At 47.2% G+C, this 20000-nt stretch overlaps 1 protein-coding gene across 4 annotated transcripts in view; it reads left to right on the top strand.

Moving 5' to 3' along the window:
* Positions 1 to 20000, top strand: part of LOC109886361 (transcription factor MafG-like) — a 33294-nt gene that overhangs the window by 5991 nt on the left and 7303 nt on the right. For 3 of the 4 annotated variants that reach the window (XR_004208233.1, XR_004208234.1, XM_031818332.1), the window contains exon 2: positions 13057 to 13110. The exons of the other annotated variant lie outside the window; for it this stretch is intronic. Coding sequence is in view for 1 of the 3 variants with exons in the window: in XM_031818332.1 (XP_031674192.1) it covers positions 13066 to 13110 (45 nt within the window). In the remaining 2 variants the exon portion in view is untranslated. The remainder of the gene's footprint in view (positions 1 to 13056; positions 13111 to 20000) is intronic. 4 annotated transcript variants of the gene reach the window in all.

Genomic DNA, 20000 nt, shown 5'->3' on the forward strand with positions numbered 1-20000 from the left:
GTAATCATTATCCATCTGGCGTGAACAAACACCCTCTCGGGGTAATCATTATCCATCTGGCGTGAACAAACACCCTCTCAGGGTAATCATTATCCATCTGGCGTGAACAAACACCCTCTCAGGGTAATCATTATCCATCTGGCGTGAACAAACACCCTCTCAGGGTAATCATTATCCATCTGGCGTGAACAAACACCCTCTCAGGGTAATCATTATCCATCTGGCGTGAACAAACACCCTCTCAGGATAATCATTATCCATCTGGCGTGAACAAACACCCTCTCAGGGTAATCATTATCCATCTGGCGTGAACAAACACCATCTCAGGGTAATCATTATCCATCTGGCGTGAACAAACACCCTCTCAGGGTAATCATTATCCATCTGGCGTGAACAAACACCCTCTCAGGGTAATCATTATCCATCTGGCGTGAACAAACACCCTCTCAGGGTAATCATTATCCATCTGGCGTGAACAAACACCCTCTCGGGGTAATCATTATCCATCTGGCGTGAACAAACACCCTCTCAGGGTAATCATTATCCATCTGGCGTGAACAAACACCATCTCAGGGTAATCATTATCCATCTGGCGTGAACAAACACCCTCTCAGGGTAATCATTATCCATCTGGCGTGAACAAACACCCTCTCGGGGTAATCATTATCCATCTGGCGTGAACAAACACCCTCTCAGGGTAATCATTATCCATCTGGCGTGAACAAACACCATCTCAGGGTAATCATTATCCATCTGGCGTGAACAAACACCCTCTCAGGGTAATCATTATCCATCTGGCGTGAACAAACACCCTCTCAGGGTAATCAATATCCATCTGGCGTGTGTGTGCTGCTCTGTTTGTTTAGGCTTCACCTTATGGATGAGTGTGCTTTGCATTCCTGGATGTTTTTTGGGGGACTAGGCTATGTGTTTGTGTTTGTGTTTGTTTTCTTGTGTGTGTGTGTGTGCTAATCATGATCTTGTTTACCACTGGGATGTGTTTGAAACTGGTCTATATGATATGATACACTACTATATGATATGATACGATATGCTGAAGAGAACTTGAAAGCTGTTCGTAGAGAGAGAGGAAATGGAGAAGGAGAGAGGGAGCAGGAAGAGAGGGAGATATGGAGGGAGAGGGAGGAACAGGGAGAGAAGGAGAGAGCGAGATTGAGGGAGAAGAAAGGAAGAGGGGGGTGAATAGGGAGGGAGAGAGAAAGAGGGAGGGAGAGGGAGATGAGGAAAGAAAAAGGGATGAAGAGCGTGAAAGAGAGGAGAGAGAGAGAGATGAAGAGCGTGAAAGAGAGGAGAGCGAAAGAGGGAGGGAGATGAAGAAAGAAGAGAGGGATGAAGAGCATGAAAGAGAGGAGAGAGAGATGAAGAGCGTGAAAGAGAGGAGAGCGAAAGAGGGAGGGAGATGAAGAAAGAAGAGAGAGGGATGAAGAGCATGAAAGAGAGGAGAGAGAGATGAAGAGCGTGAAAGAGAGGAGAGCGAAAGAGGGAGGGAGATGAAGAACGAAGAGAGGGATGAAGAGCGTGAACGAGAGGAGAGAGAGATGAAGAGCGTGAAAGAGAGGAGAGCGAAAGAGGGAGGGAGATGAAGAACGAAGAGAGGGATGAAGAGCGTGAACAAGAGGAGAGAGAGAGGGAGGGAGATGAAGAAAGAAGAGAGAGAGATGAAGAGCATGAAAGAGAGGAGAGAGAGATGAAGAGCGTGAAAGAGAGGAGAGCGAAAGAGGGAGGGAGATGAAGAAAGAAGAGAGAGAGATGAAGAGCATGAAAGAGAGGAGAGAGAGATGAAGAGCGTGAAAGAGAGGAGAGCGAAAGAGGGAGGGAGATGAAGAAAGAAGAGAAAGGGATGAAGAGCATGAAAGAGAGGAGAGAGAGAGGGAGGGAGATGAAGAAATAAGAGAGGGATGAAGAGTGTGAACGAGAGGAGAGAGGGAGGGAGATGAAGAAAGAAGAGAGAGAGATGAAGAGCGTGAAAGAGAGGAGAGCGAAAGAGGGAGGGAGATGAAGAGAGGGATGAAGAGCGTGAACGAGAGGAGAGAGAGAGGGAGGGAGATGAAGAAATAAGAGAGAGGGATGAAGAGCGTGAACGAGAGGAGAGAGAGAGGGAGGGAGATGAAGAAAGAAGAGAGAGAGATTAGAAGCAGCATCAGATCAATAGAGAGTTTTTCCTTCAGTAATAATGATGAAATATGGCGTAAGCAGGAACTAACATACTACTGCATAATCACACACACTGCTGCGCGGGAGTGTGTTTGTGTGCGTGTGAGAGAGATGGGAGGGTCTGTTTACATTGGGACTTTTGTAGATTTCACAACATCCTTTCAGAATAGGAGTTATGTAAATACGGATTCAAATCAAATCAAATCAAATTTATTTATATAGCCCTTCGTACATCAGCTGATATCTCAAAGTGCTGTACAGAAACCCAGCCTAAAACCCCAAACAGCAAGCAATGCAGGTGTAGAAGCACGGTGGCTAGGAAAAACTCCCTAGAAAGGCCAATACCTAGGAAGAAACCTAGAGAGGAACCAGGCTATGTGGGGTGGCCAGTCCTCTTCTGGCTGTGCCGGGTGGAGATTATAACAGAACATGGCCAAGATGTTCAAATGTTCATAAATGACCAGCATGGTCGAATAATAATAAGGCAGAACAGTTAAAACTGGAGCAGCAGCACAGTCAGGTGGAAGTTGAAACTGGAGCAGCAGCATGGCCAGGTGGACTGGGGACAGCAAGGAGTCATCATGTCAGGTAGTCCTGGGGCATGGTCCTAGGGCTCAGGTCAGTTGAAACTGGAACAGCAGCATGGCCAGGTGGACTGGGGACAGCAAGGAGTCATCATGTCAGGTAGTCCTGGGGCATGGTCCTAGGGCTCAGGTCCTCCGAGAGAGAGAAAGAAAGAGAGAAGGAGAGAATTAGAGAACGCACACTTAGATTCACACAGGACACCGAATAGGACAGGAGAAGTACTCCAGATATAACAAACTGACCCCATCCCCCCGACACATAAACTACTGCAGCATAAATACTGGAGGCTGAGACAGGAGGGGTCAGGAGACACTGTGGCCCCATCCGAGGACACCCCCGGACAGGGCCAAACAGGAAGGATATAACCCCACCCACTTTGCCAAAGCACAGCCCCCACACCACTAGAGGGATATCTTCAACCACCAACTTACCATCCTGAGACAAGGCTGAGTATAGCCCACAAAGATCTCCGCCACGGCACAACCCAAGGGGGGGGCGCCAACCCAGACAGGATGACCACAACAGTGAATCAACCCACTCAGGTGACGCACCCCCTCCAGGGACGGCATGAGAGAGCCCCAGCAAGCCAGTGACTCAGCCCCTGTAATAGGGTTAGAGGCAGAGCATCCCAATGGAAAGAGGGGAACCGGCCAGGCAGAGACAGCAAGGGCGGTTCGTTGCTCCAGAGCCTTTCCGTTCACCTTCCCACTCCTGGGCCAGACTACACTCAATCATATGACCCACTGAAGAGATGAGTCTTCAGTAAAGGCTTAAAGGTTGAGACCGAGTTTGCGTCTCTGACATGGGTAGGCAGACCGTTCCATAAAAATGGAGCTCAATAGGAGAAAGCCCTGCCTCCAGCTGTTTGCTTAGAAATTCTAGGGACAATTAGGAGGCCTGCGTCTTGTGACCGTAGCGTACGTGTAGGTATGTACGGCAGGACCAAATCAGAGAGATAGGTAGGAGCAAGCCCATGTAATGCTTTGTAGGTTAGCAGTAAAACCTTGAAATCAGCCCTTGCTTTGACAGGAAGCCAGTGTAGAGAGGCTAGCACTGGAGTAATATGATCAAATTTTTGGGTTCTAGTCAGGATTCTAGCAGCCGTATTTAGCACTAACTGAAGTTTATTTAGTGCTTTATCCGGGTAGCCGGAAAATAGAGCATTGCAGTAGTCTAACCTAGAAGTGACAAAAGCATGGATACATTTTTCTGCATCATTTTTGGACAGAAAGTTTCTGATTTTTGCAATGTTACGTAGATGGAAAAAAGCTGTCCTTGAAATGGTCTTGATATGTTCTTCAAAAGAGAGATCAGGGTCCAGAGTAACGCCGAGGTCCTTCACAGTTTTATTTGAGACGACTGTACAACCATTAAGATTAATTGTCAGATTCAACAGAAGATCTCTTTGTTTCTTGGGACCTAGAACAAGCATCTCTGTTTTGTCCGAGTTTAATAGTAGAAAGTTTGCAGCCATCCACTTCCTTATGTCTGAAACACATGCTTCTAGCGAGGGCAATTTTGGGGCTTCACCATGTTTCATTGAAATGTACAGCTGTGTGTCATCCGCATAGCAGTGAAAGTTTACATTATGTTTTCGAATAACATCCCCAAGAGGTAAAATATATAGTGAAAACAATAGTGGTCCTAAAACGGAACCTTGAGGAACACCGAAATTTACAGTTGATTTGTCAGAGGACAAACCATTCACAGAGACAAACTGATATCTTTCCGACAGATCTAAACCAGGCCAGAACATGTCCGTGTAGACCAATTTGGGTTTCCAATCTCTCCAAAAGAATGTGGTGATCGATGGTATCAAAAGCAGCACTAAGGTCTAGGAGCACGAGGACAGATGCAGAGCCTCGGTCCGATGCCATTAAAATGTCATTTACCACCTTCACAAGTGCCGTCTCAGTGCTATGATGGGGTCTAAAACCCATAGGACAATTGGCAGATGAAGTTACGCCTATCCACTTAGATATCCACTATGTTAGTGGATATAGTAGATACTGTATCTATGTTAGATATCCACTATGGTAGATATCCACTGTGTTAGATATCCACTGTGTTAGATATCCACTGTGTTAGATATCCACTGTGTTAGATATCCACTGTGTTAGATATCCACTATGTTAGATATCCACTGTGTTAGATATCCACTGTGTTAGATACAGTATCTACTATATCCACTATGGTAGATACAGTATCTACTATATCCACTATGTTGGATACAGTATCTACTATATCCACTATGTTAGATATCCACTATGTTAGATACAGTATCTACTATATCCACTATGTTGGATACAGTATCTACTATATCCACTATGTTAGATATCCACTGTGTTAGATACAGTATCTACTATATCCACTATGTTAGATATCCACTGTGTTAGATATCCACTGTGTTAGATATCCACTGTGTTAGATATCCACTATGGTAGATATCCACTGTGTTAGATATCCACTGTGTTAGATATCCACTGTGTTAGATATCCACTGTGTTAGATATCCACTGTGTTAGATATCCCCTGGGGGCCAGGACTGAATAACGTTATATTTGACCCCTGGGGGCCGGTACTGAATAATGTTATATTTGACCCCTGGGGGCCACTACTGAATAACGTTATATTTGACCCCTGGGGGCAGGTACTGAATAATGTTATTTTTGACCACTGGGGGCCAGGACTGAAAAACGTTATATTTGACCCCTGGGGGCCGGTACTGAACATCGTTATATTTGACCCCTGGGGGCAGGTACTGAATAATGTTATTTTTGACCACTGGGGGCCAGGACTGAAAAACGTTATATTTGACCCCTGGGGGCCGATACTGAACATCGTTATATTTGACCCCTGGGGGCCAGGACTGAATAACGTTATATTAAGGCTAGGCTCGAGTAAGATGACACTACACACATTAAACAAACACACACACCCTGTATCACACACACCATAACACACACACACACCCTGTATCACACACACCATAACACACACACACACCCTGTATCACACACACCATAACACACACACACACCCTGTATCACACCACACCATAACACACACACACACCCTGTATCACACACACCATAACACACACACACACCCTGTATCACACACACCATAACACACACACACACCCTGTATCACACACACCATAACACACACACACACCCTGTATCACACACACCATAACACACACACACACCCTGTATCACACACACCATAACACACACACACACCCTGTATCACACCACACCATAAACACACACACACACCCTGTATCACACACACCCTGTATCACACCACACACCCTGTATCACACACACCCTGTAACACACACACACACACACACATCTTGTATCACACACACCCTGTAACACACACACACACACCCTGTATCACACACTTATCTTAGCATACATATACACACACTGTTACACACACACACCTTAACACACACATCATAACACACACACCTTAACACACACATCATAACACACACACCTTAACACACACATCATAACACACACACACCTTAACACACACATCATAACACACACATCATAACACACACACCTTAACACACACATCATAACACACACACCTTAACACACACATCATAACACACACACCTTAACACACACATCATAACACACACACCATAACACACACATCATAACACACACATCATAACACACACATCATAACACACACACCTTAACACACACATCATAACACACACACCTTAACACACACATCATAACACACACACCTTAACACACACATCATAACACACACACCTTAACACACACATCATAACACACACATCATAACACACACATCATACACACACACCTTAACACACACATCATAACACACACACCATAACACACACATCATAACACACACACCTTAACACACACATCATAACACACACACCTTAACACACACATCATAACACACACACCTTAACACACACATCATAACACACACACCTTAACACACACATCATAACACACACACCTTAACACACACATCATAACACACACACCTTAACACACACATCATAACACACACACCTTAACACACACATCATAACACACACACCTTAACACACACATCATAACACACACACCTTAACACACACATCATAACACACACACCTTAACACACACACCTTAACACACACACCTTAACACACACATCATAACACACACACCTTAACACACACACCTTAACACACACACCTTAACACACACACCTTAACACACACATCATAACACACACACCTTAACACACACATCATAACACACACACCTTAACACACACATCATAACAAACTTTATTATAGTGCGGTTATTGAGAAGGGTAGAGTATAGAGTGCAGGGCTCTGTGAGAGGAGACTCAGGAGAAGGGTAGAGTATAGAGTGCAGGGCTCTGTGAGAGGAGACTCAGGAGAAGGGTAGAGTATAGAGTGCAGGGCTCTGTGAGAGGAGACTCAGGAGAAGGGTAGAGTATAGAGTGCAGGGCTCTGTGAGAGGAGACTCAGGAGAAGGGTAGAGTATAGAGTGCAGGGCTCTGTGAGAGGAGACTCAGGAGAAGGGTAGAGTATAGAGTGCTGGGCTCTGTGAGAGGAGACTCAGGAGAAGGGTAGAGTATAGAGTGCAGGGCTCTGTGAGAGGAGACTCAGGAGAAGGGTAGAGTATAGAGTGCAGGGCTCTGTGAGAGGAGACTCAGGAGAAGGGTAGAGTATAGAGTGCAGGGCTCTGTGAGAGGAGACTCAGGAGAAGGGTAGAGTATAGAGTGCAGGGCTCTGTGAGAGGAGACTCAGGAGAAGGGTAGAGTATAGAGTGCTGGGCTCTGTGAGAGGAGACTCAGGAGAAGGGTAGAGTATAGAGTGCAGGGCTCTGTGAGAGGAGACTCAGGAGAAGGGTAGAGTACAGAGTGCAGGGCTCTGTGAGAGGAGACTCAGGAGAAGGGTAGAGTATAGAGTGCAGGGCTCTGTGAGAGGAGACTCAGGAGAAGGGTAGAGTATAGAGTGCAGGGCTCTGTGAGAGGAGACTCAGGAGAAGGGTAGAGTACAGAGTGCAGGGCTCTGTGAGAGGAGACTCAGGAGAAGGGTAGAGTATAGAGTGCTGGGCTCTGTGAGAGGAGACTCAGGAGAAGGGTAGAGTATAGAGTGCAGGGCTCTGTGAGAGGAGACTCAGGAGAAGGGTAGAGTATAGAGTGCAGGGCTCTGTGAGAGGAGACTCAGGAGAAGGGTAGAGTATAGAGTGCTGGGCTCTGTGAGAGGAGACTCAGGAGAAGGGTAGAGTATAGAGTGCAGGGCTCTGTGAGAGGAGACTCAGGAGAAGGGTAGAGTATAGAGTGCAGGGCTCTGTGAGAGGAGACTCAGGAGAAGGGTAGAGTATAGAGTGCTGGGCTCTGTGAGAGGAGACTCAGGAGAAGGGTAGAGTATAGAGTGCAGGGCTCTGTGAGAGGAGACTCAGGAGAAGGGTAGAGTATAGAGTGCAGGGCTCTGTGAGAGGAGACTCAGGAGAAGGGTAGAGTATAGAGTGCAGGGCTCTGTGAGAGGAGACTCAGGAGAAGGGTAGAGTATAGAGTGCAGGGCTCTGTGAGAGGAGACTCAGGAGAAGGGTAGAGTACAGAGTGCAGGGCTCTGTGAGAGGAGACTCAGGAGAAGGGTAGAGTATAGAGTGCAGGGCTCTGTGAGAGGAGACTCAGGAGAAGGGTAGAGTATAGAGTGCAGGGCTCTGTGAGAGGAGACTCAGGAGAAGGGTAGAGTATAGAGTGCAGGGCTCTGTGAGAGGAGACTCAGGAGAAGGGTAGAGTATAGAGTGCAGGGCTCTGTGAGAGGAGACTCAGGAGAAGGGTAGAGTATAGAGTGCAGGGCTCTGTGAGAGGAGACTCAGGAGAAGGGTAGAGTATAGAGTGCTGGGCTCTGTGAGAGGAGACTCAGGAGAAGGGTAGAGTATAGAGTGCAGGGCTCTGTGAGAGGAGACTCAGGAGAAGGGTAGAGTATAGAGTGCAGGGCTCTGTGAGAGGAGACTCAGGAGAAGGGTAGAGTACAGAGTGCAGGGCTCTGTGAGAGGAGACTCAGGAGAAGGGTAGAGTATAGAGTGCTGGGCTCTGTGAGAGGAGACTCAGGAGAAGGGTAGAGTATAGAGTGCAGGGCTCTGTGAGAGGAGACTCAGGAGAAGGGTAGAGTATAGAGTGCAGGGCTCTGTGAGAGGAGACTCAGGAGAAGGGTAGAGTATAGAGTGCTGGGCTCTGTGAGAGGAGACTCAGGAGAAGGGTAGAGTATAGAGTGCAGGGCTCTGTGAGAGGAGACTCAGGAGAAGGGTAGAGTATAGAGTGCAGGGCTCTGTGAGAGGAGACTCAGGAGAAGGGTAGAGTATAGAGTGCTGGGCTCTGTGAGAGGAGACTCAGGAGAAGGGTAGAGTATAGAGTGCAGGGCTCTGTGAGAGGAGACTCAGGAGAAGGGTAGAGTATAGAGTGCAGGGCTCTGTGAGAGGAGACTCAGGAGAAGGGTAGAGTATAGAGTGCAGGGCTCTGTGAGAGGAGACTCAGGAGAAGGGTAGAGTATAGAGTGCAGGGCTCTGTGAGAGGAGACTCAGGAGAAGGGTAGAGTACAGAGTGCAGGGCTCTGTGAGAGGAGACTCAGGAGAAGGGTAGAGTATAGAGTGCAGGGCTCTGTGAGAGGAGACTCAGGAGAAGGGTAGAGTATAGAGTGCAGGGCTCTGTGAGAGGAGACTCAGGAGAAGGGTAGAGTATAGAGTGCAGGGCTCTGTGAGAGGAGACTCAGGAGAAGGGTAGAGTATAGAGTGCAGGGCTCTGTGAGAGGAGACTCAGGAGAAGGGTAGAGTATAGAGTGCAGGGCTCTGTGAGAGGAGACTCAGGAGAAGGGTAGAGTATAGAGTGCTGGGCTCTGTGAGAGGAGACTCAGGAGAAGGGTAGAGTATAGAGTGCAGGGCTCTGTGAGAGGAGACTCAGGAGAAGGGTAGAGTATAGAGTGCAGGGCTCTGTGAGAGGAGACTCAGGAGAAGGGTAGAGTATAGAGTGCAGGGCTCTGTGAGAGGAGACTCAGGAGAAGGGTAGAGTATAGAGTGCAGGGCTCTGTGAGAGGAGACTCAGGAGAAGGGTAGAGTATAGAGTGCTGGGCTCTGTGAGAGGAGACTCAGGAGAAGGGTAGAGTACAGAGTGCAGGGCTCTGTGAGAGGAGACTCAGGAGAAGGGTAGAGTATAGAGTGCAGGGCTCTGTGAGAGGAGACTCAGGAGAAGGGTAGAGTATAGAGTGCAGGGCTCTGTGAGAGGAGACTCAGGAGAAGGGTAGAGTACAGAGTGCAGGGCTCTGTGAGAGGAGACTCAGGAGAAGGGTAGAGTATAGAGTGCTGGGCTCTGTGAGAGGAGACTCAGGAGAAGGGTAGAGTATAGAGTGCTGGGCTCTGTGAGAGGAGACTCAGGAGAAGGGTAGAGTATAGAGTGCTGGGCTCTGTGAGAGGAGACTCAGGAGAAGGGTAGAGTATAGAGTGCTGGGCTCTGTGAGAGGAGACTCAGGAGAAGGGTAGAGTATAGAGTGCTGGGCTCTGTGAGAGGAGACTCAGGAGAAGGGTAGAGTATAGAGTGCTGGGCTCTGTGAGAGGAGACTCAGGAGAAGGGTAGAGTATAGAGTGCTGGGCTCTGTGAGAGGAGACTCAGGAGAAGGGTAGAGTATAGAGTGCTGGGCTCTGTGAGAGGAGACTCAGGGTTGTCTTTCTATTGCATCATCTTTCTGTGTTTTTCAACTTGCCGCAGTTTTCAACTGCAGTGTGGCGGTGAGTTCGCTACTGTATTATAACACATTTAACAACACCAGGGAAGAAAGGAAAGGAGAGAAGGAGAGAGGGAACGCCACACCTCAAATACAGCCCCAGACTAAAACACACACACCAACACACACTTCTTCTCTGTGGGTGATGATGGTGTGTCTCTTCTCTGAGAATCAACAGTTCATTCATATACACACACCCTGAACCCCCCCCCATCCCAATTCTCCACTCGCACACTCAAACCACACTCAAACCACACTCAAACCACACTCAAACCACACTCAAACCACACTCAAACCACACTCAAACCACACTCAAACCACACTCAAAACCACACTCAAACCACACTCAAACCACACTCAAACCACACTCAAAACCACACTCAAACCACACTCAAACCACACTCAAACCACACTCAAACCACACCCAAACCACACTCAAAACCACACTCAAACCACACTCAAAACACACTCAAACCACACGCAAACCACACTCAAACCACACTCAAACCACACTCAAAACACTCCACAACACATACTCCATGTCGGTACAATGAGAATCAACAGTTTCCCAAGGTCTTCACCTCCTGGATAGAGAGAATGTTTACTATACAGTCATAACATCTCTCTTGTCTTCTCATGATGGGAAATATACTCTGACACTGAAGAGATGCGTTCTCTACCTCCTCCCTTAAAAGCTAATGATTTTAAATTGAATAAACAATTTGTGGTGAGGGTTTGAAACACTAATTCCCTTCCAGTGAAGGCTGAAAGAGAGAGGTTGTTTTCACACTCTCTGTGCCTGCGTCAATCGATTCCACGTGCAAACATGCTAACACACTGTTGCTTTTAACTCAGAGCACTACGGAGCTAGGAGATCTCTGCCAACAAGTGGGCTGGAGTCTTGTCCTCTCACTCTGCCTCTTTCTCTCTCTCCCTCCCACTCTCTCTCTCACTCTGCCTCTTTCTCTCTCTCCCTCCCACTCTCTGCCCCCTCTCTCTCTCTCCCCCTCTCTCTCTTCCCCCTCTCTCTCTCTCCCCCTCTCTCTCTGCCCCCTCTCTCTCCCTCCCCCTCTCTCTGCCCCTCTCTCTCTCCCCCCCTCTCTCTGCCCCTCTCTCTCTCCCCCCCCTCTCTCTGCCCCCCTCTCTCTGCCCCTCTCTCTCTGCCCCCTCTCTCTCTGCCCCCTCTCTCTCTGCCCCCTCTCTCTCTGATTTTTACCTTGTCAGCTCAGGGATTCAATCTAGCAACCTTTCAGTTACTGGCCCTACACTCTAACCACTAGGCTACCCCATCTAGGTGCTGAGTACACACACACACACACACACACACACACACACACACACACACACACACACACACACACACACACACACACACACACACACACACACACACACACACACACACACACACACACACATACACATACACACACACACTCTCACCCTGTTAGCTGGGGAGAACTAAATTAACCTACAAGGTTTTTCTCCTCTGTGAAAAGCCCTTACTAAATAAAAAATGAAAAGGTGCCGGAGCCTGGATCACCTGACGGTGCACATTTTGTGCTGGTGTTCGGGAATTTATCATCACACACTCAGACTACTACTCAGACACACAACACTTTATTTCCGTATTGCAGAAAAGTAAAAAATATAATTTCTTTGTGTCCTCTTTCTTTCTTTGCTCATCTCTCCTCCCTACACCTTTGTCTCATCTCTTTCACTCTCTCTCTCTCAACACCCTCTGTTCTCTCTCCATCTTATTGTTTTCTCTCTCTCAACACCCTCTGTTCTCTCTCCATCTTATTGTTTTCTCTCTCTCAACTCCCTCTGTTCTCTCTCCATCTTATTGTTTTCTCTCTCTCAACTCCCTCTGTTCTCTCTCCATCTTATTGTTTTCTCTCTCTCTCAACACCCTCTGTTCTCTCTCCTTGTTTTCTCTCTCTCTCAACACCCTCTGTTCTCTCTCCATCTTATTGTTTTCTCTCTCTCTCAACACCCTCTGTTCTCTCTCCATCTTATTGTTTTCTCTCTCTCTCAACACCCTCTGTTCTCTCTCCATCTTATTGTTTTCTCTCTCTCAACACCCTCTGTTCTCTCTCCATCTTATTGTTTTCTCTCTCTCTCTCTCTCTCTGTTGCTCTTTCTCTCTCTCTCTCTGTCGCTCAATTCTCTCTCTCTCTCTGTCGCTCTTTCTCTCTCTCTGTCGCTCTTTCTCTCTCTCTCTCTGTCGCTCAATTCTCTCTCTCTCTCTGTCGCTCTGTCGCTCTTTCTCTCTCTCTCTGTCACTCTTTCTCTCTCTGTCGCTCTTTCTCTCTCTCTCTCTCTCTCTCTGTCGCTCTTTCTCTCTCTCCATTATCACTAAACTGATTTCTAATTCACAATTAGCCGGAACGCAAAGCGTTAAACTTAAATGATTGACCTCTCTCTCGTCACACCTCAAACTGCCTAGATCAATAAGACCTGCTCTCTCTGTTTTTCTAGGAAGGAGAGATGGAGGGTCGAGAGAAGGGATTAAAAAACGAGTGGAGCTCTGAGGTTTTTAGTCTATTTTTGATATGCCTGCCTTTCTCTCTCTCTCTCTATCTCTCTCTATCTCTCTATCTCTCTCTCTCTCTATCTCTCTCTATCTCTCTCTCTCTCCTCTATCTCTCTCTCTCTCTCTCTCTCTCTATCTCTCTCTCTATCTCTCTCTCTCTCTCTCTCTCTCTCTCTCTCTCTCTCTCTCTCTCTCTCTCTCTCTCTCTCTCAATTCAATTCAATTCAATTCAATTCAATTCAATTCAATTCAAGGGCTTTATTGGCATGGGAAACATGTGTTAACATTGCCAAAGCAAGTGAGGTAGACAACATACAAAGTGAATATATAAAGTGAAAAACAACAAAAATTAACAGTAAACATTACACATACAGAAGTTTCAAAACAGTAAAGACATTACAAATGTCATATTATATATATATACAGTGTTCTAACAATGTACAAATGGCTAAAGGACACAAGATAAAATAAACAAGCATAAATATGGGTTGTATTTACTCTCTCTCTCTCTCTCTCTCTCTCTCCTGTGTTTTCTCTGCTTCTCTTCCTCCATAACAATCATCACAGAGTCATTCAGCAGAATCCACAACCTGCATTAGAGATTAGCAGATAAAGCCACTGATCAGACTGTTGTTCTGTAGGGGATTAAATGATATTAGATTACATCAGATGATACAGTCAGGGAATAAGGACAGATGGATTTACTGGCTGCTTACCAAGTGGCACCCTGTTTCCTGTATAGTGCACTAATTTTGATGGGCCCTGGTCAAAAGTAGTGCACTATGTAGGGCAGCGATGGGCATGGAGGTGGGGGCCACAAAAAAACGGAACATGAGGGGCCACAGTGGATCTTGGGTCTGTGTTCCCACATCTAGCCCCCCCTGTGACAGCGAAGATTACAAAAATAAGTTTTCATGTTCATTTCCTGTAATCCTGCCCATTCAGCCTCAGAGCGTAGGAAACAATTAGCCGTTTTAAAGCAAGTTTGCTGCAATTCTACAGATTTTGCCACATGGGACACAGAGAAAAATGTGCCCTTTTACAGCTAATTTCCTACAATTATATACATTTTGCTGTAGGTTGGAGGCAAGTATTTGTAGTTTTAATATGATAACTGATGATCAATGGGCCCCACCCCGGTCGATAATTCGGCCATGCTTACTACAAGTTTAGATAGCTGGCCGCTAGTATCATTTACTAATCCCCCCCCAAAAATTGCTGACATGGGCTAATTGAGTGACTGCTGATGCACAACCTATTTTCTAAATTCACCTTCTGTATTCTACTATTCTAACTCTCAACAGTCAGTTGAGACTCTCTCTCCTGACTGAATAAAAAAAAAGTGTTTTGTTATTGGTCCACAGGCCTTCTAAAGGCATGTGGCCTGCAGGCCCCCAGTAGCCCATCCCTAATGTAGGGAATAGTGTGGCCTGCAGGCCCCCAGTTGCCCATCCCTAATGTAGGGAATAGTGTGGCCTGCAGGCCCCCAGTTGCCCATCCCTAATGTAGGGAATAGTGTGGCCTGCAGGCCCCCAGTTGCCCATCCCTAATGTAGGGAATAGTGTGGCCTGCAGGCCCCCAGTTGCCCATCCCTAATGTAGGGAATAGTGTGGCCTGCAGGCCCCCAGTTGCCCATCCCTAATGTAGGGAATAGTGTGGCCTGCAGGCCCCCAGTTGCCCATCCCTAATGTAGGGAATAGTGTGGCCTGCAGGGCCCCCAGTTGCCCATCCCTAATGTAGGGAATAGTGTGGCCTGCAGGCCCCCAGTTGCCCATCCCTAATGTAGGGAATAGTGTGGCCTGCAGGGCCCCCAGTTGCCCATCCCTAATGTAGGGAATAGTGTGGCCTGCAGGGCCCCCAGTTGCCCATCCCTAATGTAGGGAATAGTGTGGCCTGCAGGGCCCCAGTTGCCCATCCCTAATGTAGGGAATAGTGTGGCCTGCAGGCCCCCAGTTGCCCATCCCTAATGTAGGGAATAGTGTGGCCTGCAGGCCCCCAGTTGCCCATCCCTAATGTAGGGAATAGTGTGGCCTGCAGGCCCCCAGTTGCCCATCCCTAATGTAGAGAATAGTGTGGCCTGTAGGGAGCCAGTTGTCCATCCCTAATGTAGAGAATAGTGTTGCATTTAGGACACACACATTGTCTGTCTCAAGCCTTAGACAGACACGCAGTCGTGCAGCAGGGGACTAAGCACACACCCCTGAGGGGCCACCGTGTTGATGGTCAGCGTGGCAGAAGTGTTGTTGCCTACCTTCAACACCTGGGGGCGGCCCATCAGGAAGTCCAGGAACCAGTTGCAGAGGAAGGTGTTCAGTCCCAGGGTTATGAGCTTGAGGGGACTATGGTGAATGCTGAGCTGTAGTCAATGAACAGCTTTCTTACAAAGGTATTTTTGTCCAGGTGGGAAAGGACAGTGTGGAGTGCCATAGAGATTGTGTCATCTGTGGATCTGTTGGGGCGGTATGCGAATTGGAGTGGGTCTAGGGTGTCTGGGATGATGGTGTTGATGTGAGCCATGACCAGCCTTTCAAAACATTTCATGCTATAGATGTGAGTGCTACGGGGCGATAGTAATTTGGCATGTTATCCCTAATCCCATCCCTAATGTAGAGAATAGTGTGGCCTGTAGGGAGCCAGTTGTCCATCCCTAATGTAGAGAATAGTGTTGCATTTAGGACACACACATTGTCTGTCTCAAGCCTTAGACAGACACGCAGTCGTGCAGCAGGGGACTAAGCACACACCCCTGAGGGGCCACCGTGTTGATGGTCAGCGTGGCAGAAGTGTTGTTGCCTACCTTCAACACCTGGGGGCGGCCCATCAGGAAGTCCAGGAACCAGTTGCAGAGGAAGGTGTTCAGTCCCAGGGTTATGAGCTTGAGGGGACTATGGTGAATGCTGAGCTGTAGTCAATGAACAGCTTTCTTACAAAGGTATTTTTGTCCAGGTGGGAAAGGACAGTGTGGAGTGCCATAGAGATTGTGTCATCTGTGGATCTGTTGGGGCGGTATGCGAATTGGAGTGGGTCTAGGGTGTCTGGGATGATGGTGTTGATGTGAGCCATGACCAGCCTTTCAAAACATTTCATGCTATAGATGTGAGTGCTACGGGGCGATAGTAATTTGGCATGTTATCTTGTCATTCTTGACACTTGCCAGCTAGTCAGTGGATGCTCTGAGTATGTGTTCTGGTATTCTGGCTGGCCCCGCGGCCTTGTTAATGTTAACCTGTTTAAATGTCTTACTCACATCGGCTATGGAGAGCGAGATCACACAGTCGTCCAGAACAGCTGGTGTTCTCATGCATGGTTCAGGGTTGCTTGCCTCAAAGCGAGCATAGAAGGCATTTAACTCGATCTTAGTCCTGTACTGACATTTTGCCTGTTTGATGGCTTGTCGGAGGTCATAGCAGGATATCTCATAAGCGTCTGGATTAGTGTCCTACTCCTTGAAAGCGGCAGCTCTAGCCTTTAGCTCAGTATTAATGAAGCCGGTGACTGATGTGGTAAACTCCTCCATGTTATTGGATGAATCCCAGAACACATTCCAGTCTGAGCGAAACAGTCCTGTAGATTAGCATCCGCTTCATTGGACAACGTCCGTATTGAGGACCTACCAGCGTCACTGGTACTTCCTGTTAGAGTTTTTGCTTGTAAGCAGGAAGCACACACGCACATTCCTTATTGCTTGGCAGTTGGCACCGTGTAGCTGTCAATCTACTGGTATCATTAAAGAATCTAATGTGAACTGTCATTTTCCTCCTGATTTCTGACCTCACTGTGTTTCATTTTCCTCCTGATTTCTGACCTCACTGTGTGTCATTTTCCTCCTGATTTCTGACCTCACTATGTTTAATTTTCCTCCTGATTTCTGACCTCACTGTGTGTCATTTTCCTCCTGATTTCTGACCTCACTGTGTTTCATTTTCCTCCTGATTTCTGACCTCACTGTGTGTCATTTTCCTCCTGATTTCTGACCTCACGGTGTGTCATTTTCCTCCTGATTTCTGACCTCACTGTGTGTCATTTTCCTCCTGATTTCTGACCTCACTGTGTGTCATTTTCCTCCTGATTTCTGACCTCACTGTGTGTCATTTTCCTCCTGATTTCTGACCTCACTGTGTGTCATTTTCCTCCTGATTTCTGACCTCACTGTGTTTCATTTTCCTCCTGATTTCTGACCTCACTGTGTGTCATTTTCCTCCTGATTTCTGACCTCACTGTGTGTCATTTTCCTCCTGATTTCTGACCTCACTGTGTGTCATTTTCCTCCTGATTTCTGACCTCACTGTGTGTCATTTTCCTCCTGATTTCTGACCTCACTGTGTTTCATTTTCCTCCTGATTTCTGACCTCACTGTGTGTCATTTTCCTCCTGATTTCGGACCTCACTGTGTGTCATTTTCCTCCTGATTTCTGACCTCACTGTGTGTCATTTTCCTCCTGATTTCTGACCTCACTGTGTGTCATTTTCCTCCTGATTTCTGACCTCACTGTGTGTCATTTTCCTCCTGATTTCTGACCTCACTGTGTTTCATTTTCCTCCTGATTTCTGACCTCACTGTGTGTCATTTTCCTCCTGATTTTTGACCTCACTGTGTTTCATTTTCCTCCTGATTTCTGACCTCACTGTGTTTCATTTTCCTCTACCGTATTTTGATGTTTCAGCAAGACTGATTTTGTGTGTGTGTGTGTGTGTGTGTGTGTGTGTGTGTGTGTGTGTGTGTGTGTGTGTGTGTGTGTGTGTGTGTGTGTGTGTGTGTGTGTGTGTGTGTGTGTGTGTGTGTGTGTGTGAGAGAGAGCTAACGACAGCAGTTTTTTAGTGTCGGATCAACTTCAGAACTTTGGAATTGGTGTTTTTAGTCCCCTTGCTGAGTTCAGGAGTTTTTCGCTCCTCCTCAACCCCAATCCCCCTCTCTCTCTCCCCTCTTCCCTCCCTCCTTCCAGTTCATAGAAATGTGTCGAGGATGCAGATTTGACCAAGAGCTTTCCCTCCCTCCCTCCTCGCTTTATTTCCTCCCCCTCCTCCTTTCTCCCCATCGTCCCTCCTTATTCCACCCCCCCTCCCTCCCTCCCTCCCTATTCAGCACTATTCCCTGTTCTCTAACTGTAACAATCCTCTCTGAAGACGTCAGCCTAGTTTCACTCCTCCATCCCGCTCCCTCCTTTCACCTTTCCCTCTCCCCTTCTCCCTTTTCACCTCTTCTCTCTTTCTTGTTCCTTCTCTTTTCCACCCTTCCTTCCTTCCTCCTTCCCTCTCTCTCTTCTCCGTCCCCCTACATCCCTCCCTTTCTCTCTGCTGTAACAGCTCTGAAGATGTCAGTGTTCTTTCAGACACCCCATAAAATACCGCCTGCCACAGCAATGGTTGTTTTAGCAATGACCACACAGCAACAGCTACACGGTAATGAGTAGGGAGCATGGTGGTGGGACGACTTGAGCTGCCCTCCTCTCCTTGAACCTGTGTGTGTGTGTGTGTGTGTGTGTGTGTGTGTGTGTGTGTGTGTGTGTGTGTGTGTGTGATTATGATGTTTTTGCTCAGCAGACTCTCCATCCTTGGTAACTTACTGGCAGCCTCCACTTCTTCTTCTCACTATGTATATTTTCATATACATGTTTGCCTTTGAGTTCCCTTGTATGTGTATGTGTGTGTGTGTGTGTGTACACTGTCATTTCCTGGTTGTGTGCATTGTTTGTGTACCCCGCTGGCATGTGTAGGCGGAGGTGGGGCTTTCGGGTGTGTGTGTGTGTGTGTGTGTGTGTGAGGGGGTTTTGGGCCACAAGGGAAATAAGATCAAGCCTGGCAGTAAAAGCCCCCCCCCCTCCTTAATGTCCTCCTACTCCCCCTCTCCTCCTTTCCCCCCATCCCCCCATCTCTCTCTTTGATCCATTGTGTCTCTCCTCTGAAGTGGGGTTCAGTTGTGTCCCGATAGAGATGATGAGGAAAACATATACAACAAACATCCATCAATGATGTCATGAATTAAAGCTAGTATAGCATGTAGGTGCTGTTGCAGTAATAGTAGAAGGATGCAGTATGAGGAGTTTTGATTGTAGTCGTAGCAGTAGTAGTAGAGGTAGTAGTAGTAGAGGTAGCAGTAGCAGTAGAGGTAGTAGTAGTAGAGGTAGTAGTAGTAGAGGTAGTAGTAGTAGAGGTAGCAGTAGCAGTAGCATTAGAGGTAGTAGCAGTAGTAGTAGAGGTAGTAGTAGTAGTAGTAGAGGTAGTAGTAGGTGAGGTAGCAGTAGCAGTAGCAGTAGAGGTAGTAGCAGTAGTAGTAGAGGTAGTAGCAGTAGAGGTAGTAGCAGCAGTAGCAGTAGAGGTAGTAGCAGTAGTAGTAGAGGTAGTAGTAGTAGAGGTAGCAGTAGCAGTAGCAGTAGAGGTAGTAGCAGTAGAGGTAGTAGCAGTAGAGGTAGTAGCAGTAGAGGTAGTAGTAGTAGAGGTAGTAGCAGCAGTAATAGTAGCAGTAGCAGTAGAGGTAGTAGCAGTAGAGGTAGTAGCAGTAGAGGTAGTAGCAGCAGTAGCAGTAGAGGTAGTAGCAGTAGAGGTAGTAGCAGTAGAGGTAGTAGCAGCAGTAGCAGTAGAGGTAGTAGCAGTAGAGGTAGTAGCAGTAGAGGTAGTAGCAGCAGAGGTAGTAGCAGCAGTAGCAGTAGAGGTAGTAGCAGCAGTAGCAGTAGAGGTAGTAGCAGCAGTAGCAGTAGTAGTAGAGGTAGTAGCAGTAGTAGTAGAGGCAGTAGTAGTAGCAGTAGTAGCAGTAATAGTAGCAGTAGCAGTAGTAGCAGTAGTAGCAGCAGTAGTAGCAGTAGTAGCAGTAGTAGTAGCAGTAGTAGTAGCAGTAGCAGTAGTAGCAGCAGTAGCAATAGTAGTAGAGGTAGTAGTAGCAGTAGTAGTAGAG

Source organism: Oncorhynchus kisutch, unplaced genomic scaffold (assembly GCF_002021735.2).
Source record: "Oncorhynchus kisutch isolate 150728-3 unplaced genomic scaffold, Okis_V2 scaffold1339, whole genome shotgun sequence".
In the NCBI taxonomy this organism is placed as follows: Eukaryota; Metazoa; Chordata; class Actinopteri; order Salmoniformes; family Salmonidae; genus Oncorhynchus; species Oncorhynchus kisutch.